At 39.6% G+C, this 26,284-nt stretch overlaps 1 protein-coding gene across 1 annotated transcript in view; it reads left to right on the top strand.

Moving 5' to 3' along the window:
* PTPRO (protein tyrosine phosphatase receptor type O) overlaps window positions 1-26,284 on the top strand; it is a 121,517-nt gene that overhangs the window by 48,158 nt on the left and 47,075 nt on the right. Inside the window, exons 12-15 of the mRNA XM_068971502.1 lie at window positions 16,647-16,786; window positions 20,181-20,313; window positions 22,231-22,351; window positions 25,794-25,862. Of these exons, the coding sequence (XP_068827603.1) occupies window positions 16,647-16,786; window positions 20,181-20,313; window positions 22,231-22,351; window positions 25,794-25,862 (463 nt within the window). The remainder of the gene's footprint in view (window positions 1-16,646; window positions 16,787-20,180; window positions 20,314-22,230; window positions 22,352-25,793; window positions 25,863-26,284) is intronic.

Raw genomic sequence — 26,284 nt, 5'->3', positions numbered from 1 at the left:
AGTCAACACAAATGTCAATCAAATCTGCATTAAGACTTGTCATTTTACAAGTACTCATTGGTCTGCATGCAATCATGGCTTCAACCAGCAACCAGTCATAAATTCTAGTCTTGGTGAATCCACCTGGAGCTCTGGTGAAATGTTAGGAGGATTTGTAAGTTTACATCAGACAATCAAATTTACAACTGAAAAAAAAAGGAAAAGAAGGAAGGAAGGAGTGAGGGAAAGAAATAAGAATGAATAAAAAATAAGAATGAGATTCATAAAATAGATCGATGGTAATGTTGCTGGAAGAGGGACCCAAGAGTGGGCCCAAGAGTGGGCTCTTGTTTAACACTTAGAAATGAATTGTCTGAGGAGACACACATGCTGACAAAGCAAGAGATTTTATTGGGAAATGGTTCCCAGGTGGTTAGCAATAGAGTAAGGGAAACTGGGAGAACTTCTCTGCCATGTGGCTCACAGTCTAGGGTTTTATGGTGATGGGGTTAGTTTCCGGGTTGTCTCTGGGCAATCATTCTGACTCAGGGTTCTTCCTAATGGCACACATATTGCTCAATCAAGATGAATTCCAGCAAGAAGGATCCTAGGAGGTTGGTGGGACATTTGGACTGAAATTTCTCCTTTTGACCTTTTCTGAATTCTTCCAGTTGGTGGTAGCTTGTTAGTTCCATGTCCCTTACCAGGACCTTCTATTGTAAGATAACTCATGCAAGTGGTTACTATGGTACCTGGCCTGGGTGGGTGGTCTCAGTCAGTGGTTCCCTTAACAGTAATAGCATATCCATTCATTAATTTACTTAACAAATATATGCTGAGAAACTTCTAAGTGCTGTTCAGATGCCAGACTTCTTATGTGTATGTGCTCAGTTGTGTCCGACTCTTTGCAACCCCCCTGGACTGTGGCTCACCAGGCCCCTCTGTCCATGGGATTCTCTAGACAAGAATACTGGAGTGGGTTGCCATTCCCTCCTCCCAGCAATCTTCCCAATCAAATCCAGGTCTCCCACATTGCAGGTAGATTCTTTACCTTCTGAACCACCAGGGAAGAGCATTAAAATAGGGCAGTACAATGCAGATGGCTTTTCAGTAAAAGCTTTCTCTGAAGAAGCAATGAGAAGAGATCTGAATAACAAGAAAGGACCAGCCACGAAAAGGTTGGGCAAGAGCACTTGGGCAGAAAGAATCAGGAGAATTCAGATTATATAGGATTATAAGGCTTGGAGTTGAGATTTTATTTTTAGGTGCATATGTGAAGTCATTTAGGGAATTAAACAAATAATCTGACTTATATTTAAAACAATCCTTCTGGTTGCTCAAGGGAGAAAGGATTTGGAGGTCAAAAATAAAGGTAGGGAATCAGTTAAGGGGTGAGTCATCACTAGCCTTAAAAACAGCATTCTATTTCAAATAAGTACCCTGGGAAATGATGGTGACTTTGACCAAAATGGTAGGAAGTGAGATGGAGGGGAGTGGGCAGAATTCTGGAGCTGTTTTGGAGGTTGTGGCCGCAGAACTTTCTGATGGGGTGAAAACAAGAAATGAGAGAAAGAGAAATTAAGAATGGCTCCTAGACTTTGCTCTTGAGCAAGTAGAGTGGGTATAGGACAATTTATTGAGATTGAAAGGACTAGAAAAACTAGATGAGGAGTCACCTGGGCACAAGTTGAGAGTCAAGGATTCTTCCTCAGGCATAAAAAAAATAAAAAGAAAAAGTGCAGTTGTCAAGTAAGGAGACTAGTGATATGTAGTGTTAGTGTTAGTCACTTAGCTGTGTCTGACTCTTTAAGACCCCATGGACTATAGCCTGCCTTGCTCCTCTGCCATGGAATTCTCCAGGCAAGAATACTGGAGTGGGTTGCCATTTCCTCCTCCAGATCTTCCCCACCCAGGGCTCGAACCTGGGTCTCCTACATTGCAAATTCTTTACCATCTGAATCACCAGGGAAGCCCATTGATATACGTGTCTAGAGGTCAGGGGAGAATTCTAGGCTGGAAATATAAATTTGGGAGTGACTGAATAATTAGATACTAATTAAAAATAGAGAAAAAGAACTCTGGACTAGGCAAGAAGAGCTACTCCAGTATTTAGTGACTGAGCAGAGAAAGAGGAGATAGCAAGAGAAACCTGGAAGGAACAGGCAATAAAGTCAGAGAAAGGCAAAAAGCTGTATGTACACCAACATTGTAAGAGGTCTGCTTTATCCTGCCCACAGACGTGTTCAGACAGGTTCAAGGTAAGCACTCAGATAACTTTAGCTCTGGAAGAGATTTGGAAACAATTTAGTGTCATGTGCTCCCTTGGGCAAGCTGATATCTAGAGAAATCTGACCCATGTTACACACTGTTGAGCCTGGATCTAGGAACAGTACTTTTTAATCTGTTTAATGTTTTTAATTTATTTCTTGCGTCTTTCTGGATTGGGGGTGGATTTTTTCTAAAACTTCATGTTTCTATGAACACATTTAACAGAGCAGGGAAGAGCCTCACACCCATTCCTGTGGCTTTCTGTTCCTGTTTGGGAATTTGAGCATTGTGAAATTGGCTTGATTTCCTAAGTCCCAGTCATGAAAGTTTTTATATAGATTAGAAATCTTTAAAACATAATTTGACTATGGACACAAATATTAGGAATTGGAAGGGATATTTGAATCTTCTCACTTCTCCTATCTTTCTCTCTCTCACACACACACATCAAATTTCAGTAGATTACAAATAATTATATCCATTTTGATGAAATGTAATTTCTGACTTTATAAGAGCCCAGCCATTGCAAGGTACTGGCTTTCTGAGTCTCATTCTCAGTTGAGAAAATGTGTTTAATTCTTGTGTTGAAGTCACTGAGTTTACAATTTTGGAAATAGTTACTTAGATATAGGCAGCTCTTATTTTTGGTAAGAAGTGAGTGAAGTGTTGTGAGTCACAGCGAACTGATGTCTAAGGTACCACTCCTGGGCCACCCATTCCTGTCTGTGAATCCTCTTCCAATGAGTGACTACCTTGTTATCCCCCACCAAAACAAATAAGCAGGAATGAGTTCAATAATAGGATGAATACATCTGTGTCAATGTGGCACAGAGAGGGGACAGGAAAATGGATGAATGAATGGATTGAGGGAAGAAGGAAATGAGAAAGGAAAGAAAGCATGCATATTATTTATATATATACAGAGACAGATATTTTTATTTCGGTTTCCCTGGTGGCTCAGAAGGGAAAGAATCTACCGGCAATGAAGGAGACCTGGTTTCAATCCCCAAGTCAGGACAATCATCTGGAGAAGGAAATGAAAACCCACTCCAATTTTCTTGCCTGGGAAATCCCCTGGACACAGAAGCCTGGTGGACTACAGTTCATCGGGTCACAAAGAGTCAGACACAACTGAGCAACTAAGACTTTAGGTAGTTATTCTATTAATTTGGGGTAATTGTATGACTGTGGTGGCTGGCACAAAGTTTATCAAGTAAAACACATATATATATATATACTACCAGTCAATTAGAAGCTAATAAAATAACTAAGGTACTCTACTTTTAAAAAATTAATTTATTCTATCAACAAATCTGTACTTAACATTTATTGTGTACTACACACTAATCTAGGTGCTGATGATAGAGAAATGAACAAAGTTGACAAAAATGTCTACCCTCATTCTCATGGAGAAAAAGAAATGATCAAATAAGCATAAGGATGTCAAGTGGTGATGAGTTTTGTGGAGAAAAATGAAGCAGGAAATGAGAAAGGAAAGGAAAGTTCTGGGTGACTGGAGGGATGCACTTTTTGCAGAAATGGGGATAGAGTACGCTTTACAGTGAAGACGCTATTTCAGACAGATCCTGAGGCAGCTGTGGGAGGGATCTGGGCAGGAAACTGGGAGAAGTTATAAGAAGCAGCCATGTAGGGAGGGAGGGAGGAGGGTGGCTCAGGATGGGGGGATACATGTGCACCCATAGCTGATTCATGTTGGTGTAATGCAAAATCCATCACAATAGTGTAAAGTAATTATCCTCCAGTTAAAATAAGTTAATTTTTTTAAAGAAAAAGAATACTATATAAGTGGAATTATACTTATCAGGAATTTTTTGTTTGCTTGGCATGATTTTCTGGCATAAAATTCATCCAAATTGTTGCATGTATCAGTTGTCATTCCTTTTTCAGTGCTGTGTAGCAGTCCACAATGTGGCTAGACCATAGCTTACTTAATCATTTATCCATTGAAAGCCATCTGGATTGTTTCTAGTTTGGAACTATTACAAATAAAGCTGCTATGAACATCTGTGTAAAAAAAAAAAATCAGCAATGTGCCTAGCACGTTCAAGGAAAAGTCAGGAAGGCAGTATGGCTGAAATGCAATGAATGAGAAGAGGGAAGAAGCGTAGCAAGGGAGCAAATCATGCAGGGTTTTTGTCTTTCATATTTTATCTCTGGCTGCTCTGGGTCTTAGTTGCTGCATGCAGGCTTTCTCTAGTTGCAAAGAGCAGGGGTCTACTCTTTACTGTTGTGCATAGGTTTCTTATTGTTACCTGGGAAGCTGAGAAAATGGGCAGTAGCTAATGATAAAAGGATCCAGTTGTATTTGTTTAGCTGGTTTTTGTTTTATTTTTCCTTCCCTTTAAGTGGAAAAACCTTGTCTTTGAGCTAATCAGAATGATTCAACAAAGCAGGTGAAATGATGATACAGGATAGTTAGAGGGGAGATTCGTTGGGGTGATGTCTTTAATTGGGCCATAGGATTTGAGACCCAGGGTGCCAGTGGAGGGGGTGGCCTTAGGCTGGGTGGATCTGTAGTAAGGCAACAAATGACAGAGTACATGGGCATTATGGGGCTGTGTGAGTAAATGGAACTGAGGGAGGAAGCTTGTAACAGTTTTCATCTGTTTGACCTCTTATAAACACATGCAATTTCCTTTGGTTTGCAGAGGAAACCCACTTGCATTGATTAGGCTGCCATGCATGTCACAGTTCCATGGCTCTATTCCTGGGTGCAAGGCAAATCGATACCTGTCTTCAACGTATGTCTCCCCCATTTCTCATCACGGTGATTTTCTGAGTAACGCTGAAATTTGCCAGCTGTCCACAGCCCTATCACACTTTCAGCACTTCCTTAAAAGCATTTGTCCTGCCCACTGTAAAGTGACTTGCCTGTTTTGCTTGTTTCTCTTCAATATATTACAAGAATCTGGATGCTGGACTGATGGGGCAGCTATTGTGATGTCTGGCACAGATTTAAATACACAATCAAGCTCCTGCTCTGGAAAAGTTGGTCTTCTGGACAAAGGAAGTTTCCAGAAGTTTCATCATCTGGAGGTTTCATCATCCCCACTTATATGGAAGTTAATGGAAAATGTTCATATGTTTAGGAAGGAAATCAGGTGCAGAAGGGAGACCCTTAACTGGGAGTACTTGCCTTCATGGTCAAATTGTGTCATCTTAGAAAGATGACTCAGGCCCTTTGAATTTCAGCTGCCTTTTCTACAGAATGAGGTTCTGGACTAAATGATCTTTAATGTTCCTTTCAGTTTTAGGATTTAGTTCATAACTGAGTTCAGAGTAAAGGCAATGAGGCAGATGACACAGTAAGAGTAGTGACTTTTTTCTGGGAATTGTGCAATATGTAAGTCCCAACTTAAAAAAAAAAAAAAATGCCAAGCAAAAACACACATTCCTGGAACCAACAAAGGAGGAAGTAAGATCTTTTGTTTTAAACTAAGTAAAGTTCAAAGAGAGATTTCTCTGAAAAATGCTATAAATGTATAGAAGCTACTTGAGCTGTAGTACCATAAACTTACCCAATGATTCATAAAAAAGGATTTTACTCTTGCCGTCATTAAGCCATCAAGAATTTATTTAAAATGTCATGGAAACAACAGGACTTCCCTGGTGGCTCAGTGGCAATGAATCCACCTGCCAATGCAGGAGACAGAGGTTCAATCCCTGGGTCAGAAAGATCCCCTGGAGAAGGAAATGACAACCCACTCCAGGATTCTTGCCTGGGAAATCCCATGGACAGAGAAGCCTGCTGGGCTACAGTCCATGGGGTTACAAAGAGCTGGACAGGACTTAGCAACTGAACAAAAACAACAATGGAAATGACAGGGATTCCTGAGAAAATTCTATGTTCTGTACATAAAATGGGCCTAATTAATTTAGTGCTAAACATTTGCCTGAATTATTATATATTCTCCAGTGTTACTGTAAATGTTCTAATTACTTATGAAGTTTATGTAGGAAAAGAAATCTCCTGAAGTCAATAAGAGAATAGGCCTGAGAAATGTCAAATCTAACAAAAGTGTCTTGTTTAATAAGCATTTTCCTCTTTTTAATTTCATGGCATATCAATCTTAACTCACCCTTAGGGTTTTTTGTTTTTGTTTTTGTTTTCCTTTCAAAGAGTGTTCTCTGCTGCAGATGTTGTTTTTAACCAAGTTGAATGTAATTTATGCAGCTTACACCGCTTAAGTCACAGATGTTTTCTTTGGCCAAGTTCTACGGTTTACACTGCTTAAGGTAGAAGACTTGAGCTGAGGAAAATAAAAATAGATTTCAAAGACTTACTATACTATAAATGTTAAAGACCAACTTTTGTGTGAAGAGGACAGTAGCAATTTACTGTCAGTCAGGCTGAGGACTGAAAATAGATTTTGCCATGTCAGTCATTTTTTACAATGTTTTTCTATTGAATTCTCCATATCTTCAATGTCACACATGTGTAAAACAACTCACCAATTTTAAAGGTGTAAAACACAAACGGAATAAAACCAGTTGACTTTCATGGATAGCATCTTAGCCTCATTAACATAATTCAATCGGCAGCTAAATGAATGGGTCACATTAAAATAAGAAACAATATAATAAATTATTGATTTTAAGCAATAAATATGTTCCATTCCGATCCAAGGCTGAATATTATACCTGACTCCTTTGGAATTCCCGAGGAAAGAAAGAGATTTGTGCTGGAGAAGAGAATGAGAATCAAATACTTGCTCATACTTCACTGGAGGTCACCGTCACTCCCCAGAGATCCAGTATTGTGAAGCTCTCATAATCCATCCTACATTAGATGGGAGGGAGAGCATCGTGGCTCTCCATTCAGCTCATGTTCTGTGCCTGGTACTTCATTTCCTATAGAATTAGGTTGGATTCCCGACTCAAACAGGAGTGGCATTGAAGGGGAGAGATGAGAAGGAAAGAGAGGGCCAAGCAGTCCAGTATAACACTTGTAATGCTAAGAGTATTTGAAAACAAACAACCCTGTGGGCCTTCCCTGCCTGTCTGTGCTCCCAGTGCAGAAGGTGCAGGTTCGATCCCTGGTTGGGGAACTAAGATCTCACATGCCACAGAGTGTAGCCAAAAATTAAAAACAAACAACTGTGTACCTACACCCCATTTTGTAAAAGTAGCATGTCTGTCTCCTTTCCCCATGTCCATAGGATCGTAAATCAAATACCATGGATTCTGAAATTATTTTAAACCAAAGGACATCAGACATTATGGAGAAGAGGAATTTTGAAAAAAAAATTAAAATATCATTTAGATAGAAAATGATATTTGATGTTCCGTAACTAGTAGAAGATGTTCCGTAACTAGTATGTCCATGACTCTTTGTTATATACAGTGTCTTGTATACATTAAATTAAAGCTCATTTACTCTTCATAACATTAACAAAGTCTTCATATCTCTCCCCTTTGTGAACTAGACTGAATTGATATTTTGAGCAGTAAGACACTGTATTAGTTTGCTAATACAAAATATTAGCAAATTTTGGGGCTGCCAAAACAAAATACCACAGACTGTGTGGCTTAAACAAAAGAAATATATTTTCTCAAAGTTCTAGAGGCTATAAGTCCAAACTCTAGGGAACTGTGCATGCAGAGTATCTAGGCTGTGCCCCTCATAGTTTCAGGAAAACCAGCTCAGGGGTCCCGCTGATTCTACATTATGGTGAGTTGTATAATTATTTCATTATATATCACAATGTGATAATAATAGAGAAGCTTCCCTGGTGGCTCAGTGGTAAAGAATTTGCCTGCCAATGTAGTAGACGTGGTTTCAATCCCTGTGTCAAGGAGATCCCCTGGAGGAGGAAATGGCAACTCAATCCAGTATTCTCGCCTGGGAAATCCCATGAACAGAGGAGCCTGGAGAGCTACAGTCCATTGAGTTGCAAGACTTGGATACAACTTAGGGACTAAACCACCACCACCAACAACAGAAATAAAGTGCCCAATAAGTGCAATGTAAACCATCTCCCACCCCACCCTTGCCCCAGATCAGGGAAAAATTGTCTTCCACAAAACCGATCATTAGTGCCAAAAAAGTTCAAGACCACTGTTCTCAGTCATCCTAGGCTATGGGACTGAGCTGACCTTGCCTTCTCATGAGAAGAGACACAGCAGCAGGGGGACCCTCTGACCAGTTTCTGCCAAGAATTTCCAAACGTCTCTACCAAACAGGAAGGAATGTTCTAACCCAGCATTATCCAATTCAAATATGGTAAGAGCCACTTATGTAATTTTAAATTTCTAGGAGCCACACTACAAAACAGTAAAGACAAATAGCTGAAGTTGAGTTTAATCTACTTTACTTAACCAGTAAATCCAAAATAGTTTCATTCCAATATGTAGTCAGTATAAAGAACTATTAATGAGATATTGTTGTTCTTTCTTCATATTAAAACAAAGTCTTTGAAGTCCAGTCTGTATTTTACTCTTATAGCATCTCTCAATTTAGACTAGCCAGATTTCAAGCATTCAGGACCAAACAGAAACAGAAGATATTAAGAAGAGGTGGCAAGAATACACAGAAGAACTGTACAAAAAAGATCTTCACAACCCAGATAATCACGATGATATGATCACTCACCTAGAGCCAGAAATCCTGGAATGTGAAGTCAAGTGGGCCTTAGAAAGCATCACTACAAACAAAGCTAGTGGAGGTGATGGAATTCCAGTTGAGCTGTTTCCAATCCTGAAAGATGATGCTGTGAAAGTGCCACACTCAATATGCCAGCAAATTTGGAAAACTCAGCAGTGGCCACAGGACTGGAAAAGGTCAGTTTTCATTCCAATCCCAAAGAAAGGCAATGCCAAAGAATGCTCAAACTACCACACAATTGCACTTGTCTCACGCGCTAGTAAAGTAATGCTCAAAATTCTTCAGGCCAGGCTTCAGCAATAATGTGAACCATGAACTTCCTGATATTCAATCTGGTTTTAGAAAAGGCAGAGGAACCAGGGATCAAATTGCCAACATCCGCTGGATCATGGAAAAAGCTAGAGTTCCAGAAAAACATCTATTTCTGCTTTATTGACTATGCCAAAGCCTTTGACTGTGTGGATCACAATACACTGTGGAAAATTCTGAAAGAGATGGGAATACCAGACCACCTGACCTGCCTCTTGAGAAACCTATACACAGGTCAGGCAGCAACAGCTAGAACTGGACATGGAACAACAGACTGGTTCCAAATAGGAAAAGGAGTACATCAAGGTTGTATATTGTCACCCTGCTTATTTAACTTATATGCAGAGTACATCATGAGAAACACGCTGGAAAAAGCACAAGCTGGAATCAAGATTGCCGGGAGAAATATCAATAACCTCAGATATGCAGATGACAACACCCTTATGGCAGAAAGTGAAGAGGAGCTAAAAAGCCTCTTGCTGAAAGTGAAAGAGGAGAGTGAAAAAGTTGGCTTAAAACTTAACATTCAGAAAACAAAGATCATGGCATCTGGTCCCATCACTCCATGGCAAATAGATGGGGAAACAGTGGAAACAGTGTCAGACTTTATTTTTTGGGCTCCAAAATCACTGCAGATGGTGATTGCAGCCATGAAACTAAAAGATGCTTACTCCTTGGAAGGAAAGTTATGACCAACCTAGATAGCATATTCAAAAGCAGAGACATTACTTTGCCAACAAAGGTCTATCTAGTCAAGGCTATGGTTTTCCCTGTGGTCATGTATGGATGTGAGAGTTGGACTGTGAAGAAAGCTGAGTGCCAAAGAACTGATGCTTTTGAACTGTGGTGTTGGAGAAGACTCTTGAGAGTCCCTTAGACTGCAAGGAGATCCAACCAGTCCATTCTAAAGGAAATTAGTCCTGGGTGTTCTTTGGAAGGACTGATGCTGAAGCTGAAACTCCAGTACTTTGGCCACCTCATGAGAAGAGTTGACTCATTGGAAAAGACTCTGATGCTGGGAGGGGTTGGGGGCTGGAGGAGAAGTGGACGACAGAGGATGAGATGGCTGGATGCCATCACCGACTTGATGGATGTGAGTTTGAGTGAACTCCGGGAGTTGGTGATGGTCAGGGAGGCCTGGCATGCTGCGATTCATGGGGTCGCAAAGAGTTAGACACAACTGAGCGACTGCACTGAACTGAGCCACAGGTGGCTAGCAGTTACTGTGTAGCACAATACAGTCCTAACATTTTAATACATCCCCTGGGGCAAATGGGGCTTTCCTTGTGGCTCAGCTGATAAAGAATCCACCTGCAATGCAGGAGCCTTGGGTTCGATCCCTGGTTTGGGAAGATCCCCTGGAGAAGGAAATGGCTACCTGGAGAAAGGGATGGCTACCCACTCCAGTATTCTGGCCTGAAGAATTCAGTGAACTATATAGTCCATGGGGTCACAAAGAGTCAGACACAACTGACCAACTTTCACTTTCACTGGAACAGATGTTGTCCTTAGTAGTGAAATTTAATAAGAAGTCACTCCTAATCCAATTACACCTCCACTTATGAAATATTGTGATAACTTTCTTTATTTTCTTCGGAATAGCATGGTGGAATTTCTCCCCAGTCTATCTAGGAAAATATCCCTACCACAGAGATCATAAGTCTTTTCAAGCAGGTGACTTGTAAATATTTCTTATTGACCTAAAGAACTGAAATGCATAATGTCTTTCAGAAAAAGATGCAGAAATAATGGGTACAGTGATTTTGGAATAATCTATTCCTCATATACCACCTGAGGGGGGAAAATATTGTTACTTGGTTGTTAGAGGTTCCAGATCCTTTGGATATTTTCCTAAGGATCCACTCATAACCTGCATCCACATTTTCAGCCAGACCAGAGGAAACGTGTATTCCAGTATCTAAGTCTTACTTCTTCAGTCACTGAAAATACTTCTAATTCACAATAGTCTTTCACTCTGCCACTGAGAGCTGATGACTTTTTACAAATATAATCACCATACAAAGGCAGAGAATGTCAAAATTCAATGCCGACGTGTCTGATCTTACTTGATGCTTGAATCCTAACACCTCTGGTTAATGAATCTTGACTTAGGTTTTAAATCTGTCAACAGGTAAGATTTATTGCATCCCTACACATGGCTAGTTCAAAATGAAGACAAAATAATTTATTACACATGACTGCAGTTCTTAAAGGACCCAGTAGAATCAGGACTTCATTCACACAGCTCACACAAGAAATAGTTAAAGGTGAGAGAAGGTCAGAGAAGGGACAGAGCCTCAAGAGACAGTCATCCAATAAGGCTTGAAGGAGAAGGTAAGACTTTTTCTTTAAGATGATCAGAAGAGCAGAAATAACACACTGAGGGTTGAGAAATACATGAGTTGAGAAAGAGTAATGTCTGTGTAATGGTCAGCAAGAAGACTGGCTTTATGAGGACAGCATGTCTGTACATGAAAGATGGTGGTGATGGGTAGCAGGTGGCCAAAGTATGTAGGATCTTGAACACTTAGCATACAGTAAACTCCCTACATACAATGAGTTCCATTCCAAGAGTGTGTTTGGAAGTTCAACAAAGTCAGCCTAGGTACCCAACTAACACATTCAGCTATACAGTACTGTACTGTAATAGGTTGAAAATACAGGCAGGAAGAGTTAGTGGCTGGAGGAGAGGAGGTGAGAGATGCGAGATGGTGGAGCTGAAGGACTGTCAGCAATAGGGGACGGAGGGCAAGTTGAAATTTCACTCACACCTGTTTTTGCTGGCCCAGGTTCTGGTTCCTTGCTGGATTCAATTCTGTCAAAAACCAATACAGTATTGTAAAGTTAAAAAAAAAAGTACTAAAAAATTAATTTTCAAAAATAATTAGATTTTTGTTTTCAAAATAAAACTTTCAACTTAAAAAAAAAAGGTACTATACCACTGTACTCTATACAGTACTCTACAGTTAGGTACACAAAAGCACAGCCACGTGTAGGGGATGCACACACGTGACAATGTATGCCAGACATATACACTAACTTAACATAATTGAACATGTGAATGCATTCGCATCTTTGAAAGTTTGCAGCCTGAAGATTCATATGTAGGGGACTTACTGTATTTGGATTTGACACATTAGAAATTGATCACAGTAAATCATTGTACAGATAGAATCTAACAGGAGCAAAGTGGTGTTTTTAAACAATTTAAACCATCATTGACAAAACAAAGAATCAAGTAAGAGACAGGGAAAAGGAGTAAAGGGCTGTTGTAATGATTGCTAAGTGTGATGGCAAAAGCCTGCACAGGGTGTGCAATATAATAAAAGAAATAAAAGGAAGAGATGAAAGGAAGTATTACAAGGTAGTATGAAAAAGGAAGAGGAGAGCCTCAAAACTGTCAGCTTAGACAATTGAAATGATGTTGTTCATGAGAGTATCAGGGAGAGGTGGAAAGCAGAATTGATTTGGGGAAAGGACTCCATGTTCCATTTTAACCTTATGGAGTTTGGTGTTAATAGTCAGATACCTGAGTAGACACAGATGGAAAATCAATCAGATTTGGAGATTAAGATCTGGACAATGTTCATATCAGATGATACAAGGGAAGCCAAGAATACTGGAGTGGATAGCCTATCCCTTCTCTAGGGGATCTTCCTGACCCAGAAATTAAACTGGGGTCTCCTGCATTGCAGGCAGATTCTTTACCAACTGAGCTATTAGGGAAGCCCAAAATAAAACTCCTTCTTCCCCTGGTGGGACTCAAACCCACAGTCCCTACCTTAAGGGGCCAGTGCCTTATCCATTAGGCCACAGGGGCTGATTCATATCAGATAGCTGAACTGAATTTGTCAACCCAAAAGGAAAAAATATAGAGATTTTCTAGGCGTTCTAATCACTGTCCAGGAAACTCACTCTGAGGAGCAATTCTGTAGTGTGCATCTTTTAAAGAGACATAACCCAGGTTCAGCCTAACAAATCACCCATTTCTGCCTCAGACAACCTCACACTTGCTTCCAACCATTCAGGTTCTACAGAAGTCAGAATCATTTGAGGATTTGGTCTCTGACTCATAATCCAAATAGCAGTGACAGTTATGAAGGACATAAGGAGTCAAAGTAAACCTGTGTTTCATCAACAGTCTTCATCAGAGGGGAAGTGAGACGGTACAATGTTTAGAGGGGTAAATAATTTATAGCAAATAAGAAAGGGGTCTGACATCTATTGTGAATTATGCTTGCCTAAGACCAACTCATCGCTTTATTCCTTCAACTCTTCTGCCCAGCCTTGTCAGGTTGCCTCTGGAAAGGAAAAATGCTTCTTTTACAGTTGGACACAAACTTACTCTGTTGTAGTAGGTCACATCAAGAAGGATTCTGGCAAACTTCTTGGTTCTGGTCAGGATGATGATATTCCAGAAAGAAGGTCCAGACCTTCCCCCACAAAGACATATCATTTCTCAGAGTAAAATGCCCTCTAGGGCTTTTTCAAGCCCCACTAAATGCCAGGAGTCTTAGAACAGACTTGGGAGGGTGGGACAGAGAATGAAAAGAAACTCAAGTGACAGGTAAACAGTGCAGATAGTTGCCTGTTGTGGCTGTCATGCTAATGGGCCAAGTATGCCACTACATGAACCTGATGGCTAGACATTTCCAAACAAGCAGGTAAGAGGGACCCTGGCTTAACAACTTGGATGCAGGCATAGCGTTCTATGTATTGGAGGAACTTGAGAGCAAGGCAACGCTCAGAGAAGAGGGGCATAGGCAGGGGATCAAGAGAGGTTCAGCAGTGGATGAACAAGACAGCAGACCAACGCCTAGAGCTGGGAAATAGACAGCAAGCCAGTGACTCAATTACTGGAAATGTATGTGAAATGGCACAAACAGAATGGCTTGCTTAACTAGTGGATTAATTTATTGATCAAGATTAAATGGCTAGGGATTCCATGAAAAACATCTATTTCTGCTTTATTGACTATGCCAAAGCCTTTGACTGTGTGGATCACAATACACTGTGGAAAATTCTTCAAGAGATTGGAATACCAGACCACCTGACCTGCCTCTTGGGAAACCTGTATGCAGGCAGGAAGCAACAGTTAGAACTGGACATGGAACAACAGACTGGTTCCAAATAGGAAAAGGAGTACATCAAGGCTGTATATTGTCACCTTGCTTATTTAACTTATATGCAGAGTACATCATGAGAAACGCTGGGCTGGAAGAAGCACAAGCTGGAATCAAGATTGCCAGGATAAATATCAATAACCTCAGATATGCAGATGACACCATCCTTATGGCAGAAAGTGAAGAGGAACTAAAAAGCCTCTTGATGAAAGAGAAAGAGGAGAGTGAAAACGTTGGCTTAAAAGCTCAACATTCAGAAAACGAAGATCATGGGATCCAGTCCCATCACTTCATGGCAAATAGATGGGGAAACAGTGGAAACAGTGGCTGACTTTATTTTGGGGGGCTCCCAAATCACTGCAGATGGTGATTGCAGCCATGAAATTAAAAGATGCTTACTCCTTGGAAGGAAAATTATGACCAACCTAGACAGCATAGTAAAAAGCAGAGACATTACTTTGCCAACAAAGGTCCATCCAGTCAAGGCTATGGTTTGTCCTGTGGTCATGTATGGATGTGAGAGTTGGACTATAAAGAAAGCTGAGCACCAAAGAATTGATGCTTTTGAACTGTGGTAATGGAGAAGACTCTTGAGAGTCCCTTGGATTTCGAGGAGATCCAACCAGTCCATCCTAAAGGAGATCAGTCCTGGATGTTCATTGGAAGGGCTAATGTTGAAGCTGAAACTCCAATACTTTGGCCACCTGATGCGAAGAGCTGACTCATTTGAACAAGTGTATACCCGTGGCAGATTCATGTTGACGTATGGCAAAACCAATACAATATTGTAAAGTAATTAGCCTCCAATTAAAATAAATAAATTTAAATTAAAAAAAAAAGACTCTGGTGCTGGGAAAGATTGAGGGCAGGAGGAGAAGCAGACAACAGAGGATGAGATGGTTGGATGGCATCACTGACTCGATGGACATGGGTTTGGGTGGACTCTGGGAGTTGGCAATGGACAGGGAGGGGCCTGGCGTGCTGCGGTTCATGGGGTCACAAAGAGTTGTACATGACTGAGTGATGAACTGAACTGAACTGAATTCCATGATGGTTCAGTGGTTGAGAGTCTGCCTGCCAGTGCAGGGGACACAGATTCAATCCCTGGTCTGGGAGGATTCCACATGCCATGAGGCAACTAGGCCCATGTACCAAACTACTGAAGGCCAAGAACTCTCCATGCAAAGACCCAGCACAGCCTAAATAAATAAATGAAATTATTTTTATAAAAAGATTAAATGTCTATAGAGAACAAACTTACAGACACAGCAGGAACAGGAAGTGATGAAGTGAAAGTCACTCAGTCATGTCCTACTCTTGGACTATATATAGAGTCCATGGAATTCTCCAGGCCAGAATACTGGAGTGGGTAGCCTTTCCCTTCTCCAGGGGACCTTTCTGACCCAGGAATCGAACCGGGGTCCCTGTATTGCAGGAGGATTCTTTACCAACTGAGCAATCAGGGAAAAATTGAGAGAATAGCACTGAAATATACACATTACCATATGTAAAATTAATCGCTAATGGAAAGTTGCTGTTTAATACAGGGAGCTCAACCCTGTGCTCTGTGATAACCCAGAGGGATGGAATGGAGTGGGAGGTGGAAAGGAGGTTCAAGAGGGAGAGAACACATGTATACCTATGGCTGATGCATATTGATATATGGCAGAAACCAACACAACATTGTAAAGCAATTATCCTCCAATTAAATAAATTTTAAAAAGATTGCCTAAAAGAATAAGATAAAGAAATCAGTCCTCTAAAATTTTATCTATAATCAACTCCTCTTTCGTCAATCTTTTTCTTCAAAAAACTGTGTTATCTCTTTAGCTTTACCCCTCTCAATTTTGTCTAAATTTTCAAGAAGCCATTCCTCTGACTAAATGAGTCCAAATAATCTCTCGAGAAAGGAAAGCAGGTTTTTGGTCTTGACACCAGACTGGATCTCTCCATGAGAAGGGAGCACATCACTTTCATTTTTCTGTCTTTTCAGTACCGGATTCTCACCCAGAAAGTTCTGTACCTATGGGCAGTTCTAATTCCATTGTTGTTCCACCAAAGACTATTAATAGATTATGGCTATAATAAAGCTGAAGTAAAAAACAGAAGTGTCCCAAAAAGAGAAGTATAAAATGAAAGAGGATAAAAAAGGCAAAAAATTCTGCCTTCCAAGTTAGACGATGGTCTTGGTGAAACGACATATTTCACAAAGCAATAGAAAATCTGTAGGGTGCTTTTAACTATCTGTGTTTGGATTTTTTTTTCACCTATTTTATCCTTCTGATTAATGAAGGAAGGATATGTTAGATGAAATTAATGTTTTAAAACTTATCTTTGCTCAGAACCAGCTCCTCCAAAGTCCCTCTTTGCAGTGAATAAAACCCAGACCTCGGTGACTTTGCTGTGGGTGGAAGAGGGAGTAGCTGATTTCTTCGAAGTCTTCTGCCAGCAAATTGGCTCCAGTCAGGAAGCAAAACTCCAGGTACTGTATGTTTGGATTTTCCTTTTCTGAATTAATTTCGATTAAGGCTCATTATCTGAGCAAAGTGAAAATCTTTCTTTGAATGATTTAAAAGGAAAACTCTGCATGTATGGTTTTGTGTTCCAGTGATAGAAATTTAAAATTATTCTTAGAATGGGCCCCAGATATGTTATAACTAACTTGCCAAATTACAAAGTTTATTTTCATCTTTGTATCAGTCTTCTGTCTCCAGTTTTTAGCCACTCTGGGTCATGCTGGAGAGTTTAATTGAGGCGGTTGTCTGTTGTCCATTAAATTGATATAAGGTATAAAAATGGACTGCCATATAAAATATAATTTAACAAACATGAACTAATTGGCGTTTATGTGGCAGACATTGTATGGGACACAAATGTTAGAATCACTGTTGTTGTTGTTTAGTCACTAAGTTGTTTCTGACTCTTTTACGACCCCACTGTAGCCCACTAGCCTGCTCTGTCCATGGGCTTTCCCAGGCAAGAAGACTGGAGTGGGTTGTCATGCCCTCCTGCAGGGAATCTTCCTGACCCAGGGATTGAACCCAGGTCTCCTGCAATGGCACCGCACTCCAGTACTCTTGGCTGGAAAATCCCATGGACAGAGGAGCCTGGTGGGCTGCAGGACACGACTGAGCGACTTCACTTTCATTTTCACTTTCATACATTGGAGAAGGAGATGGCAACCCACTCCAGTGTTCTTGCCTGGAGAATCCCAGGGACGGGGGAGCCTGGTGGGCTGCCGTCTATGGGGTCACACTGAGTCGGACATGACTGAAGTGACTTAGCAGCAGCAGCTCCGGCATTACAGGCAGATTCTTTACTATCTGACCACCAAGGAAGCCCAAGAACACTGGAGTGGGTAATCTATTCCTTCTTCAGAGGAAATTCCCAGCCTAGGAATTGAATCGAGGTCTCCTGCACTGCAGGCAATTTTTTTTTTACCAGCTGACCTACCCGGGAAGCCTGGTATAATCAATACCTTCAATTATTTTTTCATTTAATTATGGATATTACACTAGAGCAGAAATAGTTAAAATGAAGTATAAGTGCCAGAAGTGAGACCCATATTACTAAGAGAATTTAAAAGGCATTAGTAAGGAGGATAATTTTATTTGGGAAAAAATGAAGGCTGAGATAGGTGAGTGTTAAAGCTTTAGAGTCACAAATAACAGATAAGATGAATACTGAGTTATCCACCAGGTTAAATTGAATGGAAGGAGACAGATGAGCCTTGGGGTAACAAAACCACAAGACAAAACTATGTTATAGTCAGACATGGAAGAAAAAGGACACATTTTTGAGGCATGTCACAAAATACAGTGCAAAGATGAATACTATGAACATAAATAATTGATGCTTTTAAAATAATGCAGCTCATGAGATTGAAAAGAAAAAAGGATTTCTAGCGGTATGAATCTTTTTCTACTGAGTGTTAAAGATAATTTGCTTTGATTTCTCTCCCCTTTTGATAGTCTGGTGTACAAACGCATCTCTTTTTGATTTGTACTGAACAGCTGAATCCTTTGGATCCCAAGAATCCTTTTGGAAAAAAGCTGCTCTGCCAGTAATGAATTTAGTTCTCTGCAACTACAGTAATGTCTTCCTTTAAGAAAATGATGATCAGGCAGCTACTTTATACAACTGAGTCCTGTTAGCAAAAATCTTTTCTCGGAAGCATTCTTTTATAGGATAGTGAAAGAAGTGAGAGTGTGAAGTCGTTGCTGATGACTCCCATCTCTTTAGGTAGAGGTGTTTCCAACCCTTGTTTTGAAAAAGGATGTTATGCTGGTTTATATTGTACAGTTGTATTTGTCAGTGGATGGCCATTGGTCCACCAAATTAACAACTTTTACTCAAGAATAAGTTAACATTAAACATTTTGGAGAACACAGCATCTTTATGCCTTTGGTGGATGCTGCTTAAAAGCAGAGAATGTAGACAAAAGGGGTAGTGTTCTTAATATACAAAAGTGAAAGTCACTCAGTCGTGTCCAACTCTTCCCCATGAACTATACAGTCTTTGGAATTCTTCAGGCCAGAATACTGGAGTGGGTAGGCTTTCCCTTCTCCGGGATCTTCCCAACCCAGGGATCGAACCCAGGTCTCCTGCATTGCAGTCAGATTCTTTATCAGTTGAGCCACAAGGGAAGCCCAATATTCAAAGATCTACTACAAATGAAAAAGATAAAGATCAGCAACCCAAAGCAACTATTTCATAGAAAATAAACATAGAAGGCTCTTAAACATATAAAAAGATGATCAAGCTCACTCATGGTGAAAGAAATGCAAAATAAAACTACAATGAAGGACAGTTTCCGTTAATAAGATGGGAAAAGTTCAAAAAGTTTGCTAATTGTATACAATTTGTTGTGTAACAACAAACATAGGGAAATGGGTATTGTCATGCACTGACAATAAGTGGGTCCCTTGAAAAATGTCTATGGAAGATAATTTGTCTATACCTTTCAAAATTAAAAAGATGTAAGTTTTGACCCAGCAGTTCAACTTCTAAGAATATGAGTGTTTGTATATGTATGAATATTCATACACATACATACACACACAAATATATTCACAGGTTTTCTGTATGAATGTATATATGTATATATTATTGTCGTTTAGTCACCAAGTCACTCTTTTGCAACCCCATGAACTATATAGCCCATCAGATTCCTCTGTCCATGGGACTTCCCAGGCAAGACCATTGGAGTGGGTTGCCATTTCCTTCTCTGGAGGATGTTCCAAACACAGGGATCTAACCCGCATCTCCTGCTTGGCAGGTGGACTCTTTACCACTGAGCCACCAGGGAAGCCCTTGTATATATACACATATACACACACATACATATATAAAATGAGCGTGTGTACATATGCATATGTTCCCATTAATTGTGAAACTGTTGAATTGATTATAGCAACAAAAAATCAGAGATCACTTAATCATTTATTAGTAGAGGACTGGTTAGATAAAGTGTGTTCTTTCAATGGATTTCTATGCAGCCCTTAAAGTGAAATAGTTTTATCTGTACTGGTATGGAAAGAGTGCCAAAATATACTGATAACCAAGATAAAAATAAGTAGAATAGTGCGCAAACTATGTTATCACCGTATTCTTATAAGTTTATACATCTATAAAATACAGATGGAAAGAAGAAAAAAAAAAAATACAACAGTGGCTGCTTCCATGGAAGGTAATTGGGTAGATGGGAAGTGCAGGAAGAACGAAACATTTTTCATTTTTTTGGTTTTCTCAATTGTTTTGTTTTTTTTCAATTTTTCTACTCTGTCCACACGTTACCTACTCAATTATGAAAAGTAATTTAAAAGCTAAACTAGATGAAGAAAACATAACATTTATCTTGTTTTCTGCACCTCCAGGAACCAATTTCTGTTTCCTCTCATGTCGTGACTATCTCCAGCCTCCTTCCTGCCACTGCCTACAACTGTAGTGTCACCAGCTTTAGCCATGACAGCCCCAGTGTCCCTACGTTCATAGCAATCTCGACAATGGGTAAGTATAGGCACCAGTGGAATCTGGTATCCTTGGAAATTATATCTTTCCTGATTTGCCCTAAATTTTCCTTTTAAATATAAATAATTCATCTTTTTTAAAAAGAAAACTCATATTTCACTGAAAAGTTTCAAGCTCTGAGTTCAGGGAAACTTTAATTCCAACTCCAAACTGTGCTTACCAGTTATGTGATTTACGGAATGATAATTACTATTCTGAAGCTTTGTTTTTTCATCTGTAAAGCTCGAGTACTAATATGTACCTGTTGAGATGTTTTGAGGCTTAGAAATCAAGTACCTAAAGCTCTAGTACATGCTGTCTAAATGCTAGCTGTTTCCATCATCAACTTTATCATCCCCATCACCCTCTTCAGTGGTACCCACAGTATTGTAAACAACTCAGGTGCATCTGTTGTAGTCTTGACCTTGCACTCTCACTGATCGAATAATGATGAACCTAAATTACTGGACCAAAGCCAGAAAATTTCCAGTCAAGTAGAATGCGTAATTGGGGAAATTAGAAATTAATGAAAAGTTTGGTATAATGCTGTTCCCTTATTCTTTTTCTGAGTTATATTATTTGTTTTACTCCTCTGCTTGAGTCTAATTCTGTCATCTAAGACCCTCCCTGAAGCTGCCTGTAATAAAGCTACTCTTACCATCACATTATACTTTTAATGGGCTTATTTTCATTTACATATGTAAGCATTAATCATGTTTAGCCACTATATCCAGTGACCACTAGAAGAAATTTTTTTCCTGTTTTTAGTTTCTGCTTTTTCAGAAGAAATAGCGAAAATGGACCTGAAAAGCATACTAATGGTCTAGCATTTCAACACCTTTTTCAATTTTCTAAAAATACTTTAATGTTCATGATTCCTTGTCAGCTGTACAGCAAGCCAGTGAAACAGGTGATATTATTAAACATATTTGCTAGTGAGGAAAAGTAGACCAGAAGAGACTGATATCAGAGCTTCCCCAAATGGAAGGTAGTAGTCAAGCGAACTTGAACAATCTCTTCTACGAGTCTAACATTGTTTCTGTTCTAATACTTCTGTCTGTACAGTGGAGCCAAGCTGGCCCACATGGGAAGTGGCAAATGCCCAAAGCCTTAGGGACTGTGCAGGTTGGCCAGTTCTGTGGTGTGATGATCAGTGCCGAGGATGGTGTCTCCTCTTTTCCTCTGATCTGCTTTTAAGAGCTTTGCAAAAATCTTTGATGTATATTTGCACCTTTAACACCCTGATCTTCCGAGTAGTATGTAAATCAGGCAATGTGTAAGTGCACTAAAGGATGGATCATAGGAAACCTAGTGTGTGAAAGAGATACAACCCCTGTTCTTAAAGGCCCTAAATGTATTAATAAGTTTAATCCCTTGAATTATGCAGATAGAAAAACCTTCAAACATATGGTTACAGATCATCAGAAAGCCTGCTGCTAGCGATGCGTTAAGTGCTGCAGCAGATGGCAGGGTGCTAATGCCGTTTTCATATACGTTATTATGTGAGGGAAATACACAGTTGTGCTTTCTGACTTGAAAGCCATGGACATAAAATAAGAGCCTGCCTCTCTCTAAGCTTTTGAAAATGTTAAACAGTGATGATACATGATAATGACTTCTAGCATTTTTGTTTTCAAATGAGTTTAAATCATGGCACAGGCATTACATACATTTCATGGTTTTCTTTAATAAGAATGTCCTAAACATGGGCCTTTGAAGTGGACTCAGTTCTTCCACCCACCCAAACACTGTTTGTCAATCTATTCTACTAAATAAGAGTTGACCAGCAAGAAGCCATCACTGACTCAGAGAAATGTCATTGTTGCTATTGTTGCTATGGTCATAAGTGTGTTAGTCTTTAGATGAGATATGATGAATGGTGCAGCCCCAGTGAAGATGTATGGCTTTTATCTTTAGTTACAGAGATGAATCCCAACGTGGTGGTCATCTCCGTGCTGGCCATCCTCAGCACACTGTTAATTGGACTGCTGCTTGTTACCCTTATCATTCTTAGGAGAAAGCATCTGCAGATGGCAAGGTAAGTTGCATTTTGCTCAACTTTTACCCATAGGCTTTAGAATATTATTATCTATCCTGTGGGCTTCCCTGTGGCTCCAAAGGTAAAGAATCTGCCTGCAATGCAGGAGACCTGAGTTCGATCCCTGGGTTGCACTTATCCTCTGGAGAAGAGAATGACAACTTACTTCAGTATTCTTGCCTGGAGAATGGTGTGGACAGAGGAGCGTGATGAGCTATAGTTCATGGGGTCCCAAAGAGTTAGACATGATTGAGTGATTAGCATATTTACCATGTACGTGTAGCTTTTACATATAGGCTTCCCTGGTGGCTCAGTGGTAAAGAACATGCTTGCCAATGCAGGAGATATGGGCTCAATCCCCAGGCCAGGAAGATTCCCCTGGAGAAGGAAATGTCAACCCACTCCAATTTTCTTGCCTGGGAAATCCCATGGACAGAGGAGCCTGGCAGGCTATAGTCCATGGGGTCACAAAAGAATCAGACACAATTTAGTGAATAAACAATACAACAATGGCGTTTAACACTTAAATTGTACAGGGGTGAGTTTACTTTTAGTTTTTAATGCCTATTTCTATTTTTTGTTTTCTAAGTAGACTTTTCAATATTGTTTTAGAAAACATTACCATTGAAATAGTAAAGCAAAGGATGGTTTGTTTACACAAAGTCAGACCTCTTACTGTCAATCTTATCATTTTAAGCAGCCCATATACTGGGATCCATTCATTGTATGTGGATATTTCCAAACATATTTTGGGCTTCCCTGGTGGCTCAGATGGTAAAGAATCTGCCTGGAATGCGACAGATACAGATTCCATCTCTGGGTGGGGAAGACCCCCTGAAGAAGGAAACAGCAACCCAGTCCAGTATTCTTGCCTGGAGAATTCCATGGACAGAGGAGCCTGGTGGCTACAGTTTGTGGAATCACAATGGGCCGGACATAACTGAACCACTAACATTTTCACTTTCACTTTCAAAATATTTGGGGGTAAAAGAAAGATCTATCCTACTAAGCATGCGAAATGAAAAGAGTTAATATATATGGAGACCACAAGGAAGAAAAGAAATCCCTTTCCTCATTAGTTCTGTTGAAGCTGTTTTATTCGAAAACATTTGTTGAGTTTATGAAAAGGTCCTTTCGAGTCCCCCTGTTAGTTCTGTTCCATTACACAGATTTGCAGGCAGTTTCATTTTTCTTGCTGTTAGGAAAGCCTTTTGATTTACGATTTTGTGGATTCCCTATTCCTTTGACCACTGATGCATTTATCAGAGCGCATCCTCAAGTACTTTCTGTTTGGAAGTTCTTAGCATATAAATGGTATTAAAGCTATGACTGGAGGCAGTCCAGGAATGAAGTGTAAATTAGAAAAGAGGGCCCTGGATTAAGCACCAGAACAATCTAAGATTTTTAGAGAGAAGATGAAAGATAATGGCAAAAACAAAGCTGACAAGAGGCATCCAGTGGAGTGGAAGCAAAATTAGGAGAGTGTGGTGGCCGAGAAGCAGGGGAAAGAGCATATATCAAAATATATTTTTAAATTTCTACACATCAATAAGAAACAAATAAACAACTCAATAAGGAAAAAAAAAAACAGATGATAACAGTCCTGCATTAGAGATTAGTTAGGAACAATAATTGCAGCAACCGCGTAGTATCATAGGAAGCATGCAATAAATGTTAGCTGTTAATAGTAATAGTGAGGGGGGTTGGTAACAGAAGTAGAAATGGGAGTAGGGGTATTTATGAGGGTATTGTTGCAGGAGGGTCCTTTGTGATGGATTTAGGAGGAATGATTCTACTTCAGCCAGCTTGTCATCAGAGCAGAGATTCTTGATATTTTTTGTACATGGTTCTCTCTGGCAGTCTGATGAAGCCTGTAGATCTCTTCCAAGAATAGTGCTTTCCTACCAAATGCATAAAATAAGACACATAGGATTAAAAAGGAAAATAATTATATGAAAATGTGGTAATCAAAGTGTTCAGAAAACAGATGAGTTGTATGCTTTTTTATTAACACAGTTGATAACAATATTTAGTAGGAAATCTAAGTACTCCCAAATTTCATCAGAGTGATGACGATGAACAATATTTTAAAACCTGCAGCAGGTCTATTGTAGAAAAAGTCTTCAGTTTCTATTAGCAAATCTCACAAGTGCTGATGGTGTCACTGGGGCTTGTATACTTTAATACTTGAAGCAATTACTAAATTTCAGTTATAAATTGTGAAAATAAAGATGTGGTTTTTTTCCCCACATATGTTCATAGAGCTATAAATTCTACCCTTGGATCCTAGATTAAGAACCCTTGAGTTAGAGAATAAAAGAAATCCCATATGTAGGAAATTGATATAGGAAAATTAATTGATGATATCCAATTTATAATATATACCACATGAAATAATAATATGTTAGTGTGCTTTTCAAGAAAGAAAGCTGTTCTTAGAACACTAATGAGGACAGACAGATAACTGAAGTAATGACGTGGTGCCAGTAATGTCAGAATCTCTGCTCCAATTCTGAATAAGCCCATCAATTTTATAGAGAGAAAAAAATGAAATGTATGCGCCCCAGTGAGCTATGTTATTTCCACATGTTGTTAACCAAAAGGCAGAGAAAGCATGAGAATTATGTTTACCTTTTCCCTCCACTTCTGGAAAAAAAAAAACTTTAACAATATTTTCTACTGATGCATAAGCCAATCCATTTCAGTATGTATCACTCTTTTATCTCAAGTGATGAATAATATGGGCATAACAACATAAGAGGAAAGTTTTGGAGGGAGAAAGCAATTCAGTTTGATCCACCATCTATTAAAGAGGAAATCAAAATGCTGTAAAAACAATGAACAGTTGCTGAAAATGGAAAACCTTTAGTCTATGTAAGAGCATTTCTATACCTTACTAGTGAAGGTTTTGTAAAAAAAAATAACAATAATAATGAAAGTATTCTACCCACTATAGTTCATTCAACAGTTAATGTTACAATCATGAGTGCACTTTGGTAAGGACTATGAACCAAATCTTTTAGGCTTCAAATAACTTGACTTGTGTGTGTACACCCCTGTGAAAAATTTTGTCTTTCTACTTTGCATCATATCCATATGTGGAATGCAAGCAACTTATATTGACTTTTTAAATTGTTAATGCTCTGATGATTAGTTATTAAAGACTCTTCTTTGTTGTTGTTCAGGAGCCCAGTTGTGTCTCACTCTGTGCCCCTGTGGACTCTAGCACACCAGTCTTCCCTGTCCCTCATCATCTCCCAGAGTTTGCCCAAGTTCATGTCTATTGCATCAGTGATGCTGTCCAGCCATCTCATCCTCTGAGATGACACCAAGGCTTTTTACCTTAAGATAACTTTTTACCTTGACATAAAGACTCTTTTATGTCAAAGTAAAATGTGCTCTGTCAAACGCTGATCTTGATTTTGCGGTTCTTTTCCAACAGGGAGTGTGGAGCAGGAACTTTTGTCAATTTTGCATCCTTGGAGCGGGATGGGAAACTCCCGTACAACTGGTGAGTACTGTTTTGGAACAAGTCTCTAGGTAGCTTGACTATGCTGTGTGTGCTCCAGACTTGACTGTGTTGTATTTGGAAATAGATGGTTTTGCCTGGTTATCCTTTCATAATTTCAGTGAGAGTGAACTTGAAGATGACTTCTTCACAGAGTACATTAGTTTATATAAGCTTAATTTAACTAAGAAGGAGAGAAAATGAGGTGGTCAGCTCTCTACTGATACATTACACAAAGGAATGAAATGAAGCAGTTGTGTGAGTTGCCCGCAGCTGGGCTGATGAAGGGTTAATGCAGGAGGGTCATGGAGGAAGTGTGGCTGAAGATGGAAGAGGATAGTCCAGGGAAGTAGACAAGAGACAGAACAGCATCTCTGTTTAAACTCAAGCTTCAGTGCCTGAGCCACTACTTCTGTTGAAAAATC

The sequence above is a fragment of the Capricornis sumatraensis genome, chromosome 4, assembly GCF_032405125.1.
Source record: "Capricornis sumatraensis isolate serow.1 chromosome 4, serow.2, whole genome shotgun sequence".
Classification (NCBI taxonomy): domain Eukaryota; kingdom Metazoa; phylum Chordata; class Mammalia; order Artiodactyla; family Bovidae; genus Capricornis; species Capricornis sumatraensis.
Note: the sequence above shows the minus strand (reverse complement) of the source record. Positions and strands in the feature narration are given on the sequence as shown.